The sequence below is a fragment of the Cottoperca gobio genome, chromosome 17 (genome assembly GCF_900634415.1).
Source record: "Cottoperca gobio chromosome 17, fCotGob3.1, whole genome shotgun sequence".
NCBI classification, from domain to species: domain Eukaryota; kingdom Metazoa; phylum Chordata; class Actinopteri; order Perciformes; family Bovichtidae; genus Cottoperca; species Cottoperca gobio.
Window position 1 is genome coordinate 18,254,625 of NC_041371.1, and position 26,015 is coordinate 18,280,639.

The 26,015-nt window shown below is 42.6% G+C and overlaps 1 protein-coding gene across 1 annotated transcript in view; it reads right to left on the reverse strand.

Moving 5' to 3' along the window:
• Nucleotides 1-26,015, reverse strand: part of cdh24b (cadherin 24, type 2b) — a 129,356-nt gene that overhangs the window by 16,703 nt on the left and 86,638 nt on the right. Inside the window, exons 6-8 of the mRNA XM_029453385.1 lie at nt 14,886-15,067; nt 4,449-4,705; nt 3,330-3,466 (exon numbers count right to left, since the gene is read on the reverse strand). Coding sequence (XP_029309245.1) covers nt 3,330-3,466; nt 4,449-4,705; nt 14,886-15,067 — 576 coding nt within the window. The remainder of the gene's footprint in view (nt 1-3,329; nt 3,467-4,448; nt 4,706-14,885; nt 15,068-26,015) is intronic.

The window sequence follows — 26,015 nt, forward strand, 5'->3', positions numbered from 1 at the left end:
CAGAACTTGAAAATGCCAACAGACAGCTGTATAAAAAGTTGAAAAAATATATGAATCCAATTCCCTCATGCAAAAATCATCAGTATACACACACACACACACACACACACACACACACACACACACACACACACACACACACACACACACACACACACACACACAGAGGTGCCACATTCGCTCTCCATTAAATCCATTCACTTGTCCTCATAGGAAGGATCAAGCTTTTCAGGCTTTGTCCAGAAACTTCAACAGCACTCGTATCACATTAGTGAGGACACAATTGGAGAAATATACAGCAGTAGTACATTCGGTTTCATTTGGCTTGTGTTACAGCTCATATGCTCCCAGCTGGAGTACGACTGATGCTTCCATAGCAGTCAAAATTTTCCACATCAAACTGTTCCATTCTTAGCCAAAACATCTCACAGCGTCAAGTGTGTGTGTGTGTGTGTGTGTGTGTGTGTGTGTGTGTGTGTGTGTGTGTGTGTGTGTGTGTGTGTGTGTGTGTGTGTGTGTGTGTGTGTGTGTTTCTAAGAAAGAGAAAGAGGGAGCAGAGGAGGGATGAAGAAAGCAGTCAATCTGCATGCAATTTAAATGGATTGGCAGAGGGTCTCCCACACACTATTCACTCGGATATATACACACACTTGAACATGAAGTTCTCACAGCCACAGAGTCACACTCCGAGCTCAACATCCACCATTACATTTTATGCTGCTCTTGTGTAGGGCTCAGGCACAATCCTGGCTCACAAGCACACATATTCAGTCATTTGTTAAGCAGCCAACACTGCAACACAGTGGGTCACAATTTCTTTAAATTAAGACACACACACACACACAACATGTTCTCAAACCTAGAGTAGTAACACTGTGTCACGGATGACAGCGACTGCATCCTGGAAAAGCTGAAAATGAGCTCTTGCTGTAATGCTACTGGGTGCTCTGGCATGCCCGTGGCCATGGCAGGACTTCTACTGTGGTTTATGTCAACACAGCCTCCAACAGTCTGTTTATTAGATAGAGCTCATTATTCAGGACAGGCACTCACTGTGCTGCCTTCACAGTCCTACCGACACTGCTACCACAAGAAGCCCTGAGTAGATTTAAGTAAAGATTAACTTTGTCCACAGCAAGACTTGGCAGGGAAACAACTTCCTCTCGCTGCACACAGCAAACACTGGACAGCATTCTCCATCAATATTTTCATTTTTACACCGACTAGTTTGATGGAATTCTTTTTAAGGGCTGAGAAGAAGATCCAAATAATGCCTCGGGAACCTGCCAAGAATCACTATTAGAACTGAGCCAGGAGGCTGTCGTTGATTGAAATAGTCATCCAGAATAAAAAAAGAATATAGGTTGTTTTTCATTGCATTCCAAAACGACCCATACAAGTATGAGCATTTGGTGATCTGCCACCCCTTTCAGCAGAAGGACATCATTTGTCAGTGCCTCCTAATTTGCATATGACTGTTTTCTGATCTGCCGCCAACATGGTTGAAGGTTTGGTTTGGTTGAAGCAGAACAAACAAGGATTGAATGAGAAACTTTGATTAATGATATAAAATGTCATGCAAACAGTTTTCTCTGTCAAAGTCAGACGCTAAAATATCGTCACACATTTCCGCCCTCCACCTCTGAGAATCAACAATTTGCAGAGCCACAAGGATCCTGTAGTGTATTTCGAGTCAGTCCCACAATAGGCTTGCAGCGGTAGTCGGTGCAACACGTGTTTCACGTGTTCGGGCATACCAGGATTACATTGCTTGCTCAACGGCCCCAGCGTTGTTTTACTTTTTTTACTCTTTTTTCACATGGGCTATCAGCACCCACGTTCATCAAATGAAACATACTCTAGGAGCACAGAGGAGCAGGAGTAGGATTTCACTTATCACGTGACGAGAGATTTGACCGACAAGGCGATGGCGGAGGATTTGGTGTGAAAGTCTCTCGGATTCTAACACAATGCTAAAATATAAAGTTATTTAGGCAATCTGTAAACTCTTGGTATGCAGCCGAACGGAGCCGTGGAAACCAGCGGCCCGGAGAGGCTGACCACAAAGCCATCCAACAGTAAAGATCAAAGTAAGCGCTCTGAGCATTATCGTTGAATATTTTTTCTTGGAAATTCTCCTGTATAATGGATAAAATCGGTGTTGTCACAAGTTTATTAACTGTGGGAAATGTTTCCTCACCGTGTCATCCCTATCCCACGTGCAGCTGCTACATGAATGCTCACTCGAGCACCAAATCAATGTTAATCCGTGGCTGAAAATTGTCTCCATTGAATGCACTATTTTCTCTTCTTTGAGTGACGTTTACTAAGAACTACATTTCCCAGCTGTTTTAGGAGATTATTATAGCCGTTCAAAATGAAACTATATATTCACAACCTTTTTTAGAAAACAATGGGCTTGGGAATGAGTGGCACATTAGAAACACTAAAAGTATTCAGGGAAGTTAATTTAGTTTTTTTCATGGCATTTGTAGACAATAACAAGAATATACAATATTGTCAGCCTCATCCCTCCCGAACCACATCACATGTTTTGTTTGTCACACTGTCACTCTACCATCCCCCTACTGTCAAGGCAACAACTATGGGTCTCGAGGGCGATCTCCAGATGGCTTCGAGGGTTTCACCACTATGAATGGATGTACTTGACAGGATCGATACCAACACTTATTGATGTATTAATATAAAACATATCTTTGTTTCAAGATCTTCGAAACAGCAGTTGACAAAACAATCTTAATCATAATGAAATGGACGTTGTGATTGTGCTTTCATCTGCTTTTTGTGTTCATTTGTGGAGTCTTTCCTGATGGAAACATAACATGTGTGGCTCAGGATCTGTTGAAATTCCTTGCCCAGAAACTGAAAGGTGTTTACCGTTTTCCTCTTGCAGCCTGTATATCACTGATTTTCTTCAATATGTTGCTTTAAATATATATTTCCAGTTAAATCCTTATGAGAACGGATCTATCACATCAAATATATCAACAGTATAGATCAATTGATCCTCAGGCAAGCTGTAACAAATTATTTGTGGCGGCAAACTGCCTTCCCCTCATGGCTGGATGATTCGAGTGCTAAGCCGCTTAGTGAACTGCATCACACACTGGATACTGCGCTTTTCAGAAACCGTACAATTTACAGTTTACACTTCTTTAAACCTATTACACCCTCATGCTGATCAGTGGGTGCAGGTGTCAGTGGTGATAAAATGTTGGTTTCATTTAAGACTTTTAGCTCCAAATAAAAGAAATGGAAGCTCTAAGGACGTCTCAGTGTTGAGTGGTGTACAAAGAGTGAACTCTGACCTCTCTGGGTGGCGATGATGGTAATGTTGTGCCAATGGTCGCGTTCCCGGTCCAGCTCCATGGCTGTGGTGATGAGGCCGGTGTCTGGGGTGATGCGAAACAGAGCCTCTGGGTCTGACTGAGGATCAATGGAGAACCTGGAGAAGAGAAAGTAGGGCGGGAGAAGAAAGAGTTGTGTTGAGAGAGGGCAAAATGAGGAAGGGGCAAAGAGAAGTATAGAAAGACAGAGTGAAAGGAAGAAGAAAGCCGAGATGGCAGTGGGGTGCAGAGTGAAAGAAGCACACAGGGCAAGTGTGTGAGGGAGTGATAAGAAAGTCTGCTTTCAAATGGCCAAAAAATTAATATAGGGAGATTATCGCAGTTGATAGGAGCTCTTTTGAAGTGCCACCGATTATCTAAATATCTCTATGAATATACCAAGTATCATTCCTCCCCACACTTTCACTCTCAGCACTTTTGCCCGTGTTAATTGGGGCACGGTTTTACAGGCAAATCCCTCGCCTCCCAGACAAAACCTACTGCAAACAGAAGTGAGAGGATTGGACCTCAAAAACGTATGTGGTTACTGTCAGAACAGGAGGAAACTAAGTAGGCATTTGGTTGGCTTACATTTATTTGGTTAGTTCTTACTGTTCTGACTGTTCGGTCTTGTTCCTTTTAATTGAAGAGTGGAGCTTGAATTTCAGTCCAAAAAACGATATATTCCTTGCTTAAAACAATCAATATTTAAAAACTAAAACAAACCCTATCCTCTAAAACATTAACTAAACAGAGAAATGAAACTCTCAGCAGCTTGATTTTTCACTCGGCAGTTCTGTTGTGGATCAAAACACTACTGATTATTTAAATACATCTTTGGGATATGCGCTTATTCGCTCTCTTCCTGAGAGTTAGATGAGATAAATGTTCACATCATCTCAACATGTACACACATTGCCAGGCTAGCTGGCTAGCTAACTTTCAGCAAAAAAAGAAATGAGCATATTGTTCATAAAGTATTCGAGTCGGTAGACCTGAGATCTGAGTTCACAAACATAAATCATAACTAAATTTTTAAGAAATATATCAGTACTACTGAAATTCTATATGCTATATGAGGACATAGGACTATTACTGTACCTGATATTATTGGTAAGACCAGTATCCGGGTCTACAGCGCTGACCCGGCCCACAGTGCAGGCAGGCGGGCAGTTTTCAGATACGTCCATGTGGTATCGGGCTCGGGAGAACCTCGGAGGCTCGTCTGCATCTAGCACCGCTACTCTGATGGAGGCGCGGTCCTTGAAGGGGCCTCGACGCAAGAAGCGAGGATCCACTATGGGGTTGAGGACCTCCACAGAGAAGGAGTAGGAGCTCCGGCTCTCATAGTCAACCGCCTTGGGAGGACAATGGAGAAGGGTTAGGGTTAGGGTTAAAAATATTTCATATTGAAGCATATAATCATCTAAGGTTTAGAAGTGCACTGTGAAATGAGTTATGGTGACACTTTTTAGTAGCAAGAAATTATGCAAATGTCACTGTTTTGATCCACATTTTCACACAAATTGTTCCACAGATGACTTCAAAAGCAGAGAGATGGCTAATAATGAATTATCCCAAAAGATAACAGCTCGCACGGGCTAGAGAATAGTCAAAATGATTCCGAGTAAATGATATCATGGCTACCTTACATAGCGTGGTGTTTGGACTTTTGAAGTAATACTTTGAAGGTTGTTGTGGGTGGATGATTTAGATGGTGGGTTTGTGTGAAGGAGGAAAAAACATTCATGAGGTGTTGATGTTACAGCATTGCCAATGAGATTTCTGATGCTCAAAGAGTCGAGAGGATTCTTGAGCGCCCCGACAAATAAAGTAACTACATGTTTTGACGTCGGTTTGATATTGCGCCGAGTTGACGTTGGGATGTTCTTGACGTACTAAGCCTACAGGATGTATAGCTGTAGGGTTCACTGCCAGGGAGTTGAATGTTGATGCTGTATTCGTAGGAGTTGTGTAAGATTAGTGCTGCTATCTACACGCAGCACAGATGGGTGGAAGCACGAGGTGCTGGGGATATTTGCATTGGATGTTTTATCTCGCTCCAGCATTGTTTGGTGTTGCAGTGTTGGCAACACACTTGGAACTGTGTTGGTGGATACCTGGCAGGTAGCGTGTTTTGTTCTAATGTTACAAACATGTCGGTGGGAGAAGTTTCAGACCTTGTGAAACATTGTGGAAGTGACACTTGGGAAAACTTGGTTTTTGTGAAGGTACAGAATGGTTTTGGGAGTTCACTTTCAGAGGTAGTGCAGCCAATGTCGACAAAGAGTTGCCATAAGCAATAGATTTTCCGACGGTGAAATTGAAACCAGAACCACAGTTTAGAACATCATCTCCATCACTATGGCGACTCTACAATCACCATGGAGACTCGTACCTGGCTGTGAGAAGCGTTAGAAATTCCTTTGTATCCATGCATCCAAGCACGTAGCAGAGATTTCATTTGGGATAAAGGCTCAGGCCCCAGTGATTGTTTGTTACAGAGAAGTTATGAAGCCTATTTGTCCGAGGTGTCCGTGTGATTGTGCGCCGCACTCCCAGCAGCGGGCCAGCTCTGAAGCGAAGAGATCGCCTCTGATCTGGTTTGCCGAGATGATTGTAGGGCAAAGGCACACACAGGTAATCACATACTGTCTCTCACACACACACACACACACACACACACGCACACACACACACACACAGACACAGACACAGACACAGACACACACACACACACACACACACACACACACACACCCTGACATACACCTGCTGTTGATTACATTTCAGAAGTGCAACATGTTTCGGTCTGGGTTCAAAATACTTGTTTGATGTATTGGTGTGTGGGCTTATGTGCAAGTACAAGTGGTTGTGTTGAGCGTGTGTGTCCTCAGATCCTCTGTCAGTATGTGTCTGTCCTTAAGTAAGTGTGCATTTGTATCCTCAAAGTGTGATTGGCACAGGGAACCATGTTGGACAGAGGATAAATAGACTCCCTGGCTATGCGGAATATTTGCTGTCAGATTCAAACAGGGGGAAAAAATCCCAGCAGCAGTGGGAATATTGATATCCTCTCGTCTGCGCTCTCTCCTTTCTTTCTGATCTCTTTTGCTATTTCTCCGTTTCATTTCTGCCCTTTCTCTGAGCTGTAAAAGTAAACTGTGTTACAGAAAATCAGCAGTTTTTGAGAAAGTGGTGAAGATTGATTAAAGATTATGCAAAGAAAAGGGCAAATTGAAAGACATTGAAATGGAGTCAATTTGGGTAATATCTCTGCAGGAAAGATAAATAAACAAGAAGAATTGTCTGTGGGGATGAGAGTGTGCGAGTACACAAGGTGTTTACGTGGGTAGACGGAGGGATAGGGTTCTCTAACGGAGACCCCATTACAGGGAGAGAGAGACAATCTGTCTGAGGAGGAGAGGTGTCACTTACACTGTGAGCACACACTCATCAGCCCCCGCCCTCCCCCCACCCAGCACTTCATCACTCTGCTCCCTCTCCTTCGCCACCTCACCCACTCCATCACACAACCCCTACCTATCTTTTTTCCCCCTAGTGTGTGTGCGACTGGGACCAGCACTGACAAACCGCAACGCTCACACTCATCCTTCTCCCTCGTTCGCCCATACAGCAAGCACTTATCACATCGGGACCCGGCACGTGTGTGAACAGATGTGAGCATTCTTCACAAATGGTTTCGCCCACTCACGCTCATGTGGAACTTCCACACACTCACCTTAAAGAGCAACTTAGCATCCTGTTTTAGCTTTAAAAGGCCCTTTCGACCCTGATACACACCACCACCCACATTGCCCCGTGATCGCTGACGTATCACCGATGAGTATCAGCCATCTTAATGCCCTGGTACAGCATTACAGTGTACCCATTATTCAGATTTCTTCAAATGTTCTATAGATTTCACAATGATATCGTTATTGTGAATTATCTTTCCACAATAATCGTGTAGGGAAAATCTGATATTGCGACAGCCTAAGACAGGGGTCGGGAACCTTTTTGGCTGGAAGAGCCATAAAAGCCAAATATTTTTAAATGTATTTCCTTGAGAGCCATATATTTAATAAAATTGAGTTTTAAGTATATAACGTCTCCGAGTACCAACAGAACCCCGCGCCCCCCTCTGATTTTTATTGATTTAATATTCACAACTCACTTTTCACATTGAACAGGTTTTATCAAACTAAACGTTTATGTTATTTATCTAATGTATGTGCACGTTTCTGTGTCTACTGCAGGGGTGTCAAACTCAAGGCCACAATTATATCCGGCCCGCGAGAAAATATAATTTCTCTATCATAACTGGCCCGCCGGTTTTGGTAATTAAATCAATGCATGGCACAACATACATATTTGAGGAAGTATCTAAATGTGTGAATGAAATGAAGCTGCCATGGGACAAACTGACGGGTCTGACGACAGATGGAGCGCCTGCGATGTGATGAAAAGAGCGGATTAGTGCAGGATGCGGGAGAAGATGCAGCGGGAGAACTGTGCAGGTTAGTGAGCTGACGGTGTATCACCGCATCACAAACCAGGAAGCGCTGTGTTGTAAAGCTCTGGAGATTGGAGATTACTTGTTAAATATGTTAAAAAATGTCAGCTCAAAATTGTGTGTGAGCCATAACACGTCATCGAAAGAGCCATGTATGGCTCGCGAGCCATAGGTTCCCGACCCCTGGCCTAAGACGATACATATGTAACTGTCATTGTAACGTGAATATCTTCCGGTAACGGCTCACATTTTAGTAACACGACCCGAAGCACCTTTTTTACCCCCCCCCCCCCCCCCCCGAGTCTCCACCTTCACAAAGGGCCAAGACTTTTGCTCAAAGCTGTTTGAACAGCTAGCTTAATGTTAGCTTAGCGAGGCTTCAGCAGAGAGAGCAGAGCCAGTGGAGAGTGACATTAAAGGGGATGTGAATAAATGGTAGGGAGGGTGTACATCTACCACAAACACAGTGAATCTGGTCAACACTAGCTTACCAAAAGTAGAGGCAGTGATTCTACGACTGTAGTAGTTGTACTTCTGCTATTCCCAGTTGCAGTTCTCAATCAATTAAGCTCTACACACGTACTTCCAAACTGCTGAGAGCACTATGAAGCAGGACCAGGAAAGTGAAAGTCAGTGAAATAACTCTTTAAACTCTCTTGTGACGTCTTTAACCTCCGTTACACATTTTCAAATCAACAAATGCTGAACATACGTGTACAGCAAAGCACTTCAACGACAGACAATAAACCAACAACAACTTTTACAATTGATTTAACATTTAAAATCATTGAGCAAAAAGGCCAAACATTCACTAGTTCCAGCTACTCAAATGAGAGGATTTAATAATTGTCTCCATTTTTTATTATTATATATTGAATATCTTTCTGTTTTGGACTGGCAATTTGAAGACTTAATGCTGTAGAAAATTGTGATGAGCACATTACATTTTCTTATAATAATTCTGACCTTTTACAGACATGAACATTTCATAATCATAAACACATCAACAAATTAATTAACGCAACAAAAAAAAAAGGCTGTTTCAACACTTGTACATCCTAACACACTCCGTTATCTCTAGTTTATGTTGCCTCTCACACTCTCTACAAGTATAACCTTCTTCTGTCCTGCAAGGCTCCCAACGTCCTTTTTGAAATTCAAATTTCTCTGTACAATTTCCCTTTTAAATTTGCTTCACAGTTAGCAGAAATTAATTAGCTAACCTGCATGCTAGACTGACGATACATAATACATCTCTTCTCAGAGAGGCCGACCCACCGGCATCCATGCTCTGTTGAGAAAGTGTGTGTGAGTGTGTGTGTGTGTGTGTGTGTGTGTGTGTGTGTGTGCATGCATTACAGAAAATGTGCAAATGTACATTACTGCAAATCACAGAGGTGGTGCCTCTCCCTGACTCTCCAATAAATGATGTAAAATAAGAAGATTGCATATTGTGCTCACCTACGAGTGTGTGTGTGTGTGTGTGTGTGTGTGTGTGTGTGTGTGTGTGTGTGTGTGTGTGTGTGTGCGCACCACAGGATTGTGTATCTGCTTGTGTGTGCTCAGCACCCTGCTGTCCTTGACAGCTTGAGTTCTTTCTTGATTTTGTGCATTCTAAATCAAGATCATACATCACATTTGTCTGATAACAAATGCAGCTTTGGACATTTCTGCCAACAAGCACGGCAGAGTTGAGAGAACAAAGACTCTTCTAAATGTGCCTTTTGACTTTGTTCTTCCTCTGCCGCCCTTCCCTCTGTCACTTGTCTCTTGTCTATATTTCACTCTCAGATGTCCCATGTCTTCCTTTTTCTTATTTTTCAAATTATGAGCAAGACATTGGTCTCTCTCTTTCCCTTTCTCTCTCTGTTTTTTCTCCCTCTGAGGAGATTAACACAATCTCTTCTCCGCGTGAGAAAACAAACACAGATAATCCTGGGCGCGCTGCTGGCGTGTGACCGAGGATTAGCCAGCCGTTTTAAGTGAGAGCATATGGAAATAATAATAACGGCAAACTGACACATGCGCGAGTGAGCTTGTCCCCCAGGTAAGAGGAATGAAAGGCGCACAAATAGCAGGCTTACACAGCTCACAGCACCCCCGAAAAAACGTACCTCAAAAGGGAACCTCCTAATACTACTGCTGCATTTGTATTAACGATATTGTGACATGCCTTGTGTTGCATCTTGTGATCCGACTTTGTTACATCCATGCTATTAAATTCAGTATACATGTGAAATCGGGGCTTTGTTGTCCTTTGTTTTTAAAGTTTCTTTGCTGCATCAGTGGCTATAAATGCTCCCACAATCAAAACACACCGAGCCTTTATTAAATCATCACATGTCTGATTTGCATGTTAAATATCTGCATCCATCAACTGATGACAAGACGTTGTATGTCTTTTCTCTTTACTTCTAATTGCACCTCATTGTAGCAGCTGATTAGCTTTTGATTAGTCGACTGATTTCAAGGAAACCTCAACCACCAGTTAGGTACCATAAATGTTAGCCTCTGGCCATTAGGGGGCACTGTGGCAGAGCAATGTCAAGGAGCTGCTGCACTGGAGAGTTGTTATGCAAATTCTTCAATTACCTGCTACTTACACTGTGGCCTTGCTCACATGCTGTATCCAAAATCTATTAGCGGCAATATGTACAATAATTATAAGCAATATGTAAATAACAGAGCTGACCGGTCAGGGGGAAACATATCTATGAATAGAATGAAAATAACATACAAGAGAAACTACACAGAGGACATCAATTTAAAATGAACGGATGAATAGTCCATGTGTGTGTCACTATGCGGCTGATTTTGTGTGAATGTATCTTCCTGTATGTGTGTGTCTGCCTATGTATCTTCATATGTGTGTGCTTGAATTTGAATGAGGCGGACCTGAGTCAGAGCCACAAAACAAACAACGCACACTGTCTGGCTTGGCCTCCAGACACAAACCAGAGCGAGGACAAGGCGAGGGAGCGATGGGTTGGGGAGGCTGTACGTGTGTGTGTGGGTGTGTGTGTGTGTGTGTGTGTGGGTGCATTTTACCATGTGTGTCTCCCTGCCCTGCATATTTGGACATGTTTGGGGAGATCAGAGAGAGAGAGAGAGAGAGAGAGAGAGAGAGCTGCTGATGAGAGGAGGGGGTGAGGGTGGGGATGGTGGGGGAGATAGAGGGAGAAGGGGAGAGGGAGAGAAATCTTTTTATTGCTGGGGGTCTCTGTGGGACTGACAGTAAATAAGCAGTGATAAGCAGCAGGCAGCTTTACTCTGCACCCTGACTTGCAGGCTGTTAATGACCCAGCTTCTCTCTCGTGCGTCCCCTCCTTACCCTCGCCTTTCTTTCTTTCTAATCATTCTCTTCCTCCGCTCTCATAGGCACGTATTCCACAGTCTTCTTCGTCTTCATCTGTCTGATTCTCTCTGTCTGCCTTCTCCTCCATCTTGTCATCACATATTCTCTCTCAGTCTCATTTTAACTCCTAACTCCTTCGTCGCAGCTCCCTCTATTGACTCTGTTTCTTCCTAATCTGCTGTTAAACCCCCCTGCTCAGCTCAGTCTCCCACCCACCTCCCATCTGACACATCATTTTAAAGTGAGGACGAGCATCGCAGCATCCTTCTCCCGTCTTTAAATGAGCAACCGCGTCACTTTGCAGCTCTTCTTCCCTTCATTCCCTACAGTTTAAACGCAGAGCCGCAAGGTCAAGTGTGTTATATTGGTGTGTACCACAGTATATCTCGCTCTGTGGTTTATTGCTGCTTGTGTAGGTGTGGGTCTCCGTTTTGTGTATCACTTCCTGCTTGTGTGTGTGTGCATCTTAGATCAACTGTTAAAGAGATTCAGCCCACAGCATCGAGATGACCAGCAAGGTCAAGGCCGGCTCTGTGGCAACACAAATTGTTCCGCTCAGAAATTCCTTCCCTCTCCGGGGGCACACAGATCATCTCTTCCCCTGGTAAAATTCTTCACAGTTTGAAAAGCCTTCTGATGCCAGAAAAATGGACGCCTGGGCATGTTAATTTTTAACACATCCTAAACATATGCACGCATGCATGCTGTTTTATTTTTTTAATTTCTTTTAATTTGTTTAAAAGTGGAAACTCAGGGGGAAGCTTAACGCTAATTTAACGCTTTATTTGTTTTTAATTCTATTAGTTTTAGCCGATCTTACATGTTTTTCATTAGTTGTGCGTGGACTCCCAGTGAGGCTACATCCCTTTTAACCTATTCAAGTCAGATCTTTTTATCGTGTGAAGAGTTTAGTGTAGCACACCCACCTGACACAAAATCCCAATACAGCTAGAGCTAATTTCAATTTCAAAACATTAATTTCTTTTAAATACTCACTATATGCATGCAAGAATTCAAAATTAATCCTCATGTAACCTGTGAGTCATCGTTTTTATTTTATATTCCACACATAGCAGTCAAATCTATTTCTCCGCCTCTCCTGGAGCCTTTGTTGAGGCATTAAAACAACACAAAACAGCATGAAGGAGGCCATGTTGAAATACTAATTGTACGTTTTGTTTCTGTCTTTGAGATCGCTGTGGCTGAATCCAGTGGGAGGAATACTGTGGGTTGGAGGTGTTCTCTGTATTTGTTGACATGTAATTTTCTTGCCTGTCGCCTATCGCATGTTGAATTGATCGACACACCATGTTCTCTTTCTTTCTTTTCTTTCTCCTTCCTCCCTGCGCTCACTTCTTTATCCCGTCTTGTTGTTGCCATGCTGCATCCCTCCATATCTCTGAGGTTTTTTTTCTCTCTTCTTTTTAGCTCTCCTTTTTATAATTTATTTTTTTCCATTTTTACCTGCTTGTCCTACTGGATGGGTATTTCTACCTCTCTGTGCCTCTCAGTCTCTCGCTGTGCTAATTTCTCTCTGTGGCTGTCACTGATTTTGCAGCTCTTGCTGTCTCTGCATCTCTCTCTCTGGTTCCTTCTATACTCTTACTCTCTTGTTATATTGCACTCTCTGCTGTCACTGCCTCAGCAGGACCTCATTTTAACACTCCTCCCTCAGTGCTTCCATCTTCTCCCCCCTTCTCCATCCCTACTGCTTTCTGCTCATTCCTGGGTCCTTGCCTTCGATTTCTTTCTTTCTTGCATCTCTTACCGTATCCAGTCCTCTCCCTGCCTCCCTGCTTCTCTTCAAAGGAGCTCGTCCAGGTTTGGAAATCTTGCTTTACACACCACCTCCAGGTACGGATTGTTTTTAACGAATCCTACAAACCCAAGGCTGAGAACTGACACCGTGATGAATTCAAACACACTCTCCATATGCAAGGCTACCTCAAGAACACACACTGACACTCACACACACACACACACACACACACACACACACACACAAATATATATGCACTCAGACGCTCACCAGTAAAAACAGCCCAAACTCACAGCTTCCGTAATATGGGCTTTGGAATACAGACAGCAATTTTTTGCCAAATCACTGTTATTTTGTTCAGATTGTCCCTGTTCTATAAAAATATCTTAAAAAGATTTCAGAAACTTTTCTCCAACTTCAAGTTTTCTGAAAAATGTAAATGTATATTCTTCACTGTAAAACGGTTAAACACAGTGTTCTAGAAATGATTACCCTGTATAAGACCCTTGTATTACAAACATCCATCATATCTATCCATCATAAATATATATTTTATATTTATGGGTGGCAATATTTTACGTCTTTCTCATTGTCAACAGTACTTTCTAACTTTCCCTGCCTGCAAGCCCATTTGTCAACAGCCTTCAGTAACAAAGCAAAGTAGATCAATCTCATTACAATAACCTTACATGTTCTGGATGTACAAGCAGAGACGTGTGTGAGCACACTCTCCACTCTTGAATTGTAATGCAGATAACACCGTGTGTAGCGCATACGATACACAATAAAGCACATAAGCACACTCTGTCGTGACTGACATCCCGATGATCAGAGAGGATGCTGACAGCATTATTAGAGACACACGTGTATTTTTACTGAAGTGTGCGAGTCACTTCTGTAAGGCTCATTTGAAATGAAAGCATCCTATCTCAGATATGCCTCCCGCACCAGGCCCCTCTCCCCATTAAGTCGACATTACATGTGAGCGCCTTCTCCTGAGACAGACAGGTATGAACTATTACAAGCCATACTAGTAATGAGTGGGTGTCAGCAGCCCCCTCCCCCCTCCCCCAACCATGCAAACGCATCTTCATGAGAATGTAATTATTAGAGACGACAGGCAGCTTAGGGAATGTTTGAAATTGAAATCATCTAGTATTACACTAAAGGGAACGATTAGTCAGCTGAACTCAGGATGGAGCGGCAGCGCCTCATTGATCCTTCTGTGCATGCAAATGCTCCGCACGGAAAAACCTTTGGTGAAAGGCAGCAGTCAAAACACCTTGACTGGTCGAAACATTCTCGCTGCAAATTACACTCAACTCAGCCAGCGCAAACATTTGCATCTGGGCGCGTCATGCTTCGTTTGAGTTTCGCGCCGATGCTTCATTATTTCTGCTGTAAACAGATGGAAATATTGATAAAAAGGTGGAGGCTGGCTCACAAGTGAATTGAGCAGGAAATTCATTTGTCAGAAAGCCATCCAACCACTCTCATCTAGGGAGTCAAATAAAGAGAAAAGGTGAGATGAATATAGATCACCTGTTTAAAAATCCTGACTAAAAAAGGCTGCTGAGAGATGGATCATTTCAGATCTTATGGGCTTATGCAGTGTCTTTGTGTATATCCGGGTAATTCCAGGTTAATGGGCTTAGACAACATGTGTTGTTAGCTATGCTTTGACTCACAGGCAGAACAAAACTCCTCTCTTAAAAACCTGCCCACGTTACCTGTGTCATCGCCTCTCCTCCTCATCATCTGTTCTTCTTCTCCTCTCCTGCACTTCTTCCTTTTACCTTTACAAACCGGAGCCTTTCTATACGTGCTCCCTCACCCCCTCCCACATCATAGCCGTTTTCTCTCTCATGACACCCAAATGACTCTCCATCTTTGTCGCTGTCATCTCACCTTGTTGAGCGTGATGACCGCCTCCTGGTTCAATCCGGTGATGTTGAACGTCTCCCCGGTCTCCCCCTCCAGGATGGTATACTCCAGCTTGGCGTTCTCGCCGAGGTCGGCGTCGGCTGCCGAGATTCGCCCGATCTCAGCCCCCGGGATGGCCAGCTCGGAAACGGAGAAGGACCACATACCTGGCAGAGACACATGGCCACACACATTAGCCGTCTTTGACGCTTAATTAGCACTAATGCACTTAATGTAAACATTAAACATTTAATTTAGTCTTTTAAACTGTTTTCAAATTGCTGTTACCCTGCGCTCAGCCAATATTTGCACTTTTCCATTCAGATAAGACGACGTTTAATTTAGCAGAACAGAGGATGAAGGAGAAAGATAAAAGAAGGGAGAAAGGCAGCGTTTGAGCGCTCTGCATTGAGGTGTTATTAAAAGCCTGGTAAAATATGGCCAGAAAAAAAGAAAACTGAATTACAAGAAGCTAGGATTTAAAATAAATAAATAGAGGGAACAGAGGAGATAAAAGAAAAGCAAAGATTACAGGTAAGCAAAGCTGCTCGGTCTCCCTCGAAACATTTGAACTTGATGACATGAGCTAACTCATCACAGGCGTCCACTTTTTTAGTCTCAGAATTAATCAAGGGAGCTGACTCTTTTATGTGCGTCATGTTTAAACATGCGGGTTTAACTTTTAGTGCTGGGTACATTAAAGCAGCACATTATTACAGCGCTTCTGCTGGCGTTGCAGTTTACACATGAAACATACAGTAAGCTACATTTCTCTTATGAACCACTCGATGCATCTGCCTGATGAAAATATGGAGTTCATCTGTGAACTCACATTACTGCATAAAAAGCACACATGCACACATAAATTGTATAATATCCGCCTACCACTTTATTTCAACCTAACACACACACACACACACACACACACACACACCGTCCACCAGCTGCACTGACAAGAGTAAGTGTGGTGGGAAAGATAGAAATTGAGCGAGGGAAAGGGTGAGATATCACTATTTGGCTCGCACGCACAGAACAGACAGGCCCATTCAAACAGAGCTGTTATCTTCTCAGCTAAAGCTAAGGGAATCAGATAGACCTGTAAATGTGAGCGAGAACAACATCGCACAAACACATTGGGATGACAGAATAAAAGATAGCCAGCACTTCAACAAGGCAGTATCTGGGCCAGCACACTGTCAGATGAATGCTGTAAAACTGACAACATCACAGCGAGACGAAATGTGAGGTTATTTCACTTTGAGGATCAGGATTACAGTTCACCAGGCTGGCTTCAGCAAACAAAGTTATCACGTGGGGTGTTGTTGTCTTTTTAAAGTCTTGATTTTTTTTTTTTAAAGCACACAGGTTTCTCACTCTAACAAGTTATCTACCTGAATGACAAAAGAGGTTGTGAGTGCCTTAAAAAACATACAGGAGTTTCTGCTTTTTCTGATCCTTCACCTGTACAAGAGTCAAAAAAGAAGTTTGTCTGCGGTATATTTATTCAATTCAATATACTTTCTGTACGTGTCTAAATGCTGTCAAAGATTTCCTCTGGTGGAGAAATGTTGAATTCTTTATTTTTTTTACTTTTCACATTCAGCCTAAAAATATTGGAATCAGCAAAACAAATTCACAACTGTAGAGTGTAAACTGACCCCAGGTTTGTAAAGTTTCGAGAAAAATAGAAATTCTCTGTGGTGGCTACGGCCCTGATTGGAACTACTTGGTGAAGGTCAGAGAACAATTATCCAGTCATTGTTAAACAAGGTAGTAAACGGGATGCAAACAGCAGCTCCCATCTCCAGTGTCAGAGTCTAGCCAACCTTTTCCCTAAAGGCTGGTCTGCACAGGATCTGTAGCAACTGAGAAGGCCTCTGTTTCTAATCAATACAGAAGTCCACACAAAAGGGTTGTTTTACTCACGTTGTACTCAAGTTTTACTCACATTTTATTCATGCTTTACATGAGTAACTGTGACCTAAAGCATATGTTTACGCTTCAAGTCTATTTTCTCCTGTTTTATGTGCACAACTTCAGCACCTGTGGGCTCTGAGTGCTGCCAAATCACAGGTGACCTGTTCTCAGTACTGTGCCTGAACACGTCAGGTGTAGATTCAGTAACAAAGGACTGAAGCTGCTGATCTGCTCACACAGAGCTTCCACGACACCACCCGTGCGGACAAGCTGTTTTGCAGCTATAAAACAACATGAAGCTATTTCCACCAAAAGAGGTCACAAGTCATGAAAACATAAACATTGGTCTTTTTGAGTGTTTGACTAAAAGTTGTAGTTGTAGTTTTTCTGGTGAGGACAGTCTTCATTATCTTGGTAGTTTTAAGCTTTCTTATTAACATTTGTGGCAAATCATCTGTGATTATTATAAATGTTATACAACCACTTTAAGGAATGTTACATGCAGAGTTAACTAGAGGCTAATACAAATTTACAACAACTGGTTCTTATTCCTGCCATCCTTGATTCATTTGCTACTTGTCTAGAAGTACTGAACACGACTTCAAAATCTCACTGACGAGACACAGTGTCCCCCCTCGCAATAAGGACATCCATCTGTGGGATAAGTACTTAATACTGAACGGGATCAGGAAAAGGTTTTTTTAATTATATATCAAAGATGGAACTCCATGGGGTAAAGATCAGTCAGAAAATCAGTAACCCTGTCATATCTCCAGCTGAAAAACAGTCCTCAAATTAAGAACCAGCATGTCATGGCTGTGGTAATAAGAGTCAGTATATTTACATGGACAACTCTGTAAAAATACAAACAGCCATGATGGATTTGATGGGATTAGTACACGGTCCCTCTTGATCAAGATGAAACAGTGAATCTAATTGCTTACCGTTCTTAATAATAGAATAAAAATAATAATGCTGTTTCCCTGCTATGATCGCCGTGCTTACCTGACTGACTTTTATTAATTGCCGTTTTTTATTCTCGGAGAGAAAGTCTCTTCTGAATAATACTTCACAAATCAAATTAATTATTTGTTTATTAGTGTTTTCCCTCTGTGGCTGCTGTAATGGAGATTTTAAATGGAGATTACATAACAGCACACATGACACACAGTTACCACTGATATTTAAATGGGATTTGTTTTTCATAGTTAAATATGCTTAAGTGGTTAGCTGCTAGCTAGCTCCACAGCATTTCCTCTGCACACATTACAAGCAAGTGACAGTAGCATTAAATGACATGGACATGGAATCCTCTTTTAATGGCCCCACACATGGAAACAGCACAATTTACACTCTGCACATAACCCATCCTAGTATTAGGAGCAGTGGGCAGCGATTGCATCAGCGCTCGGGGAGCAGAGTGGAGCTCTAGTGCCTTGCTCAAGGACACCTTGGCAGTGCTCAGGGGCTGAACTGGTCAAAGTACCAGTCCACACTTCATACGTGGTCCCTTCAGGGACTTGAACTGGGAACCCTGCAGTTCCCCTGCCAAGTCCCTCCTGACTGAGCTACTGCCGCATTACGCTCACTGCTGGCCTCGTGGCTCTAAAGGGCCATGAATCAGCCCCATTACCATATGCTGCTCACCAGGCTGCTCTTTACCCACTCCTTTACTTCATTTACCTCCTGGTGAACAACTGCTCCCTCTTCTGCAATTTACTCAAGGTGTTACACTAAATGCGCTCAAGCAAGTTCCCCACTACTTAAAGTGTAATGTACAGTATGTAATGGATGGATTCAGAACAAGTCATTTAAGGTAACTGAGAAGTATAATTCATGAGCAGAATTTCACAGTTAGACACAAAATGAACCTCCACTGTGCTGTTATTCACAATAAGTAAAGTATTACTAATTATTCGACATTAATGTTATTTTGTCATTATTGCTCTCTTTGAATACTTTCTTACACTTTATTAATTTGGTTTCTCCCAAAACATGATTAGCAGAAATAGTAGTATATAAATATAATTTCCAGAAACCAGGCTTGCTTCATGTATATCTTACCTAAACTTGCTAGAAAAAGAATCAGGAAGTGATGGTTTTGGAGTTGTTTTTTGAATATTTAATCATAAATAGATTAACGAAGATAACTCTAATACAGTAATTAGGGCTGGCTGATATGACCAACATCTTCTATCACAACATCGGTCATTTATTATCTAGATAACGATATATATGACGATATAGCATGTTTTCTGGTAATTCAATAAATAAATATTATATATGAAATAAGCACATGGTAAAGCCTATTTTTGTATATTCAAAAAATACTTGACAAATGAAAAATATCTTAGAGAAAAAAAATATATATTTCCAGCTTTACATGAATGCACACAAATACAGAGCAATCAGATTAAGACAATAGTGTCTTAAGTGAGTTAACAAGTGCTTGTTATTTTCAGTTTAGATGACGTTATTGTGTTTCACCGATATCTAGATATTTGCTTTCATCACGGTGCGATTCCATTGAAAGACGTTAAATTATCCTATTGAAATATTTCCCAGTCCAAACAGCGATATTAAAATAAATGGAAGAACCTCACTGGCCTGTACTGAGCCCTGACCTCATCCCCATACACATCTTTTGGGATGAACTAGAGAACAGCTAGCCAGGCCTTATCACCCAACACCAGTGTCCGACCTCACTGATGCCCTTGTGGCTGAATGGCAGCAACTCCCTGCAGCTCGGTTCCAAAATCTGAGATCCAAAAATCTCGGTGTCCAAAATACTTTTGTGCATTTGTTGTACTACGTGCCAGAAGGAAAAATGTTTTGGCCAGAGCACATTATCACAAAACTAGTTCAAATGACATGATAAAACATAAGCGAGTATGTCGACGCCTATGTGGCCCTGCAGGGGTCTGCCCACTGGAAGGGACAGCATGTGCCAATGAATCAACAGTAAATGCCAGTTTATGTGGTGTGACTACCATGACTACCATCTGGGACTGACAGCACCAGAAGGCTGAGACAAAGACAACTCAAACATGAACGGGAATGTTGTTAATGAGAAAGTTATTTACAATAACGGTTGTGGTTTTCTATTGATCTGTGCTATTGTGTGACTACGCCCGCACAGCAGTCCCCGTCATAGGCTCTCTCTCACACAGTCACACACACACACACACACACACACACACACACACACACACACACACACACACACACACACACACACAAGCCTTGCTCTCGCTCATACACACTTGTCACACACAGGGAGCGCTCGCAAGGAGAGTGACAAAGGGGGTGTGATGCTGGCAAAGTACAGGCTAGACTTAGTCATTATCAGCTTTCAGCTGCTCACACTGTGGAGCAGCTGGCAACACGAGTCATACATCATTTCCACCTGTGATGGACTGGGAAGAGAAAAAGAGGAATCCAGTAGGAACAGGATTGGGGGGGGGGGGGTATTCCAAGCTCATTCTGCACTTAAAGAGGCTCAAAAAGCAGCACAGGTCCCTGATAAAATCACACATGAGATGAAAATAGAGAGTGACTCAGATCCGTCTTCCCCCTTTGTTCGCACAGGTAAAGCCATTAGAGCGGGCTGAGAAGAAACAGCATGGACTTGCCAGTTCAACGCTTCCTGTCTCACTAATGTAGGTGCTCCCCGCTGAGTCGGCCATAATTCTGCCACGGAGAACAAAAATCGGAAACTCTCCGTTACTGTATTTGAACACTACTTCACAGACAAGGAGTCACTTTCTTCATGTGTCGTTCTAAGCGACATCAGCCTGCTCCTATTCCCCAGGACAAACTAAGGGATTTTTATTTGAACAATTGGCGGGGCACTGTATAGTAATGGCAAGGGGATGAGTTGGAAATGAAGTGACATGACAGGTGGTGAGTGTTAATTATGCAGGGTGTAGTTTAATACAGGTTTAAAGGTGCAGGAGAAAAAAGGAAATTGACAAATTGCTGCATTTAGAGGAGAGGGGGGGGCTGGGGACGATCTGAAAGACGAGGGGGTGACTGTAAAAAGGAGAGATGAATGTTAAATGAAAGAGTCAATGCGAGAGAGATAGAGAGGAATGCAAAGGGTGAAAAACCAGCAGGGAACTACTTTTTGAAGACAAGTGCACACCTGTGGGCCTGTGCTGTAAAAGCACTCGGGGAAAAGGGGAGGGGGGTTGAGTGGGAATAAAAAATAAGAGTGTGTGACCAATGTCTTATCTGAGGCAGAGTGTTTCTCGTTGTGGTGGTGGAAGGCATCGAGTTAGGGGAGTCATTATAAAAATGTCTAGTTGGCTAAAGCGCACGCACTGGTTTTGAAAATGGCCTGAATTAAATCTGCATTCGTTTAGGGGGAGTCTATCACACAGGCACTCATAGTCAAGAGGGCTTAAGAGAAAAAGGCCAGCGAGACGGAAGAGAGGATCAAGGCGGGGAGAGTGTGATTTAAGCGTCATCACAAGTGTTAGAGACAGAGAGAGGGGTGATATTTGAGGCAGGGATGAGAGGCGGAAAGAGCATTTGCTGTATCGGCGGAATTTTTCTCCCAGGCCACTATGGGGTTAAATTAGACTGCGCACAGTGGAAGCGACGCCTTCTATCTCAGTGCTAATAGGGTTAATAATGAAACAGTGTAGATCTTTTCCTTCACAGGCTCCGGGGCAAGCGGTATAAAATACTGCATGTTGCTGTTTAACTTGTGCATAGAGGCAGGCCATTAGCTATTACTGAGCTCTGTTCTAATGGAGTAGGAGGATGCCTGAGTGTGTGTGTGTGTGTGTGTGTGTGTGTGTGTGTGTGTGTGTGTGTGTGTGTGTGTGTGTGTGTGTGTGTGTGTGTGTGTGTGTGTGTGTGTGTGCATTAGTCCATTAGTAGGTGAATGTGCTGGTGTGGGCGAACACAGTTGTCTAAAGTGCCGGATAAAGCAAAGCAGAGATGTACTAGTAACTTAAATAATGGTTGCTCTCTGCAACAGCTTCATTGTAAGATTCTTAGAAGTCAAATTTAGAATTTAAATGAAATCCAAGGTTATGAACAGAATGTGTGCTCTGTGATATTAAGTGGCTAAAAAGCTTTACATGGTCTGACTCCAGAGGGTACTGACAGAGATAAAATGACAAAGTGGCAGACTGGTTGGCTGAATGACTGACCGATGTGACTAAGAGAAGTGAACGTAGAGTTTGCGGCCGCCTCAAACCAGTTAGACTTGACATTCGCTTTCACCTGCGAGATATTTTGAGAGAGAAACACAAAAAATGAACAGTGAGAGCTCAAGGGAAGAAGAAGAAGGGAAAAAAGGGAGACATACGATACGGGCCGAATGAAGGGGGACTGCGAGTGAAAAGGAGAAAAAGACAAAGAGAGAGAGAGAGAGATGTGACTGAAAGTAATGTTTTCAGCAGTGATTTTACTGTCTATTGAAGCAGAAAGCACTGAACTTTAGATGAAATATTAATACAGAACAAGAGAAACAGAGGGATGGAGAAAATGAAAGCATAAAAAGCATGCTGATATTAGCCACCTCCTTTTTAATTAAGTTTCTTCTTTCATTTCATTTCCTCCATCTCTTATTTGGGCTCCGAAGATGTAAAACGTAATTGGAAAATAACAATTATTGGAAATTACTGCCTATTACCTAATTGTTAAAGTTATCACCGTTATCATTATTACGCTTTGCCACCACAACCGCACATTGGAGCGAGATGGAATTAGTCAAACTGTTTTAGAAATCAAACTCTCAATTTCCTCCCAGAATGTGCCGGTGCAGAGCAGGCGAATCCAGAAGGTCGGGTTTAATTAACACAAGGTGTTGTCCCAGCCTGAAGGCAGGCTGCGGACTGGACATGGATTTGCTGAGATGAGAAATACTTCCTCTTGAGACAAAAAGCATCAATTTATGAGTTTTTAAAAAAAGCAGAAGCTGCAAGAGAATAACCAAAAAGAATTCAACAAGACCTAAATTGAATATTCTTTCCGGCTTGTTTGCGTAAAGTGATTTACACTGATTGAATACATTATAAGATTATGTGATGCCAGTGGGTTTGGTTAATGCAATCAGGGCTTGTATTTATCAAGCGTCTCAGAATCACTCCCAGGTGTCCCGCTGAAATTTAACCTAGGACTCAAAACACTCCCACCTCAGAGTGGAGACTTGAGTTATTTATGAAGCTTCCTACTTTCTTCCAGCAGAGAGGACTATTCTCTAAGGACGACACTCTGAGCTGCACCATAGAATTTATGGCGACGATTAGCTTCGCTATTAGTTGCAGAGTAACATATAACAGTGGAAGTGGGTTGTTTTTGTAAAACCTTCAACTTTGATGCTCTTCATACTTCCTGGTTCACATTATGTTGATTACATACGAATCGTTTTTGTGGGATATATACAGTATATACGAATTACAGTGCATTTCTTTCCGTGGTTATAACTACAAACAGTGTATGAGAACAGCCTACACTGGGCGAGAGGAAGGGTGAACCCTGGGCAGGTGTGCCACAGGGCTAACACCTAGGCACGCAGCCGTTCATATTCATATTAGAGAGTAACAAAAGAACCTAACATGCATGTTTTTGGACTGCGGGGGGAAATCATACAAACTTCACACAGACAGCTTGCCGGTTCAAACCTAGAATCTTCTCGCTGTTAGGCGACAGTGCTAACCACTGCACCACCATGTATGCAAAAACATGATGCAAAAATTAATAAACAGCTAAAATATAGTGGCATTTAGCAATAAGCTTCATGCTGTTAGAAAACACTGGCAATAAATGTAGATGCAATTTAAAGTAGCGACTTGACTTGGCTGTGTCTTCAGGGTTTAACAATGCCTATTAAAACCACATCTCGCCTGTATTGTGTAATATTACAGATACAGCAATTATATTTCTCCGCTACTTCTCCTGTTATGTGCCTTTATAGGTGGTCCTTATAAATGATTCATTTCTTACACACAGTGTTGATAAATACTGATATCAAATATAATGCAGCTTTTGAGTGGAGGGGAAATTAATGAGTCATTATCTGAGAAGCTGCACAAGCGATCAAAGTTAGTTTAGTTTTGTCCTGCAGAAATCTCTGGTTGTTGTTGAATGCTAAAAAGCTGCACTTCCCTGTGGCCATGAGGGTTGCGAGGTCTGTGTTTTTTGCACGTGTGCTTCCTCTGGCATCCCGCCCAAACAACATATATTTTTCTTTCAGCCATTGATGTCCCTCCTCTTACTAAATGGTCCTGAATGTCTCTGCCTAAAGGCCATCACCCCGCAGCTCAACAGGTAAGGACACTTATGTGGAGCTCTCCTTAAAATCCAATCAAGGAAATACTTTTATTCCTGTTTCTAAAAGTAGGGCAAACAATGTGTCACTCTGAGAAGCTAGTTACAACTTATTTCCGAGAAACTTGATAAAAACGTGGCCAGATCCATAATGTGACAGAGAAGAAAAAGAGAAGAGGATCTGTACAGAGAAGAAAATGTATGACTGTTGAAGCATGATTGAGATTACATTAATCTGATCTGCATAAAATAATAGCTGCAATGCATTGTGGTTACAGTGATAAGCCTTCAGATAAATCAAAAAGAACTAGAAGATAATTTAGTTATGGCTCTACCCAGGAGAGTAAAGTCAAACTGTTTTTATTGCAATCATCATCATGTCATACATCTTAAACTAGCATCAGATAATGGTGGCAGATAGATAACACTGTGAATATAAATGTACAGATTGTGAGCTGAATAAATATGTCATTTGCATTGATATAGATAAATAGATTTGAAGCAGTTTTTGTGTAACAGATTACTTTTGGAAACCTTTCCTTCTCATTCGTTTTATGCAAAGCAGCGCGTGCTCTGCATTCATGCACTGTAGCAAAATGAGCCTGGTGAGAATTGAACCCGTAATTGCAAGTGCAGCAGTTACAACTTGTGAATCCACACGGGAGCCTTCGTACAGCTCTGGAAAACAATGACAGAGCAGGTGCACGGCTTTCAACAATGTTAGCGGGGAGAAAAACATGACTTACAAAAAAAGTCTAGACGGACACTTTTTTTTTTAAGTGCGGATGTTTCCTCACCACCTTAAGAGGGTGCAACAATGAATACTTTGGATCTGTGATAAGAGTGTGTTGACTCCATCGAGCAACTTTAGAAGGTTATATTCAGAACAGGCCTTCATCCAGTCTATTCCCTTGCTTTTTTTGCCATCACCCGTCCTTCCTCTTGCCGTTCTCATTGCGTTTACATCAAACAACAAGCCACCTCTGCTTATTTGTAACCTATTAAAAACAGCTGGAAGCCACACAGATTCCCTCAAAGCCCTGTGGGGGCCTTCTTGGCATCCCTCTTGCCGTCTCCCAAGAGTTTACTTTATGCCAGTTTGGCTCACAGAACGATCATTTGTTTACCCAATGTGTTGAGGTATACTTGTGATTTATACGAAGGCCGTGAACTTTCAGAGCAGCACTCAGTTTGGTCTTGCCAGCCATTCTGTTCTATAAGGGATGGGAGTGCAGTGCTGAGGCGATTCATTTTGTACCCCCGCGGCAGAGTAGTTTACCCACCGCCGTTTTTCTGACAGAGACTGCATAGCGGATGGAGCTGCTGCGCATTTCTCAGGGGAGATGACGTGCTGGCTCACTTCCAGCCATGTTTTGAAGGAGCCCAGGGAGAATCGGGTCAAGAGTGCGGAGAGAGCAGGAGGGGATGGCAAAGACCTCCGGGAGCATGTTCAGTTGGCCTCTCAGGGATCCTCAGAGGGTTAGGTGGGGATTTTACATGTTCACCCAAGTGGACATCGGTGTAGTTCCTCAGTGACAGGGGATAAGGGAGAGACTCTAAAAGAGTGTTCTTTTCTGTCAAACTTCTTCCAGAGGATCAATTTGATGTTCCCGAGAAACAGGATTTTCACTTGTGTATACCAACACGAGAGGCAGCCTCAGTGAAAGAAAAAAACTGATGTGAGACAGCTAGCACTGGCCCGCCACACCCCGTTGAGGATGTGCCGCTCACAGTCCAGCGACTCCATTCATCAAGCTAGACACAGAGAAAGAGCGCGCGAGAGGAGAGGAAGAAAGGAGAAGTAAACAGAGGCTGAAAGCTGAAAGGTAGCGTTGCAAGACAACAGCAGAAGGATTGAGTGCCCGGGGACGACAGCAGGTAAAGGCAGGTATGCACAAAACAGACAGGAAGCGA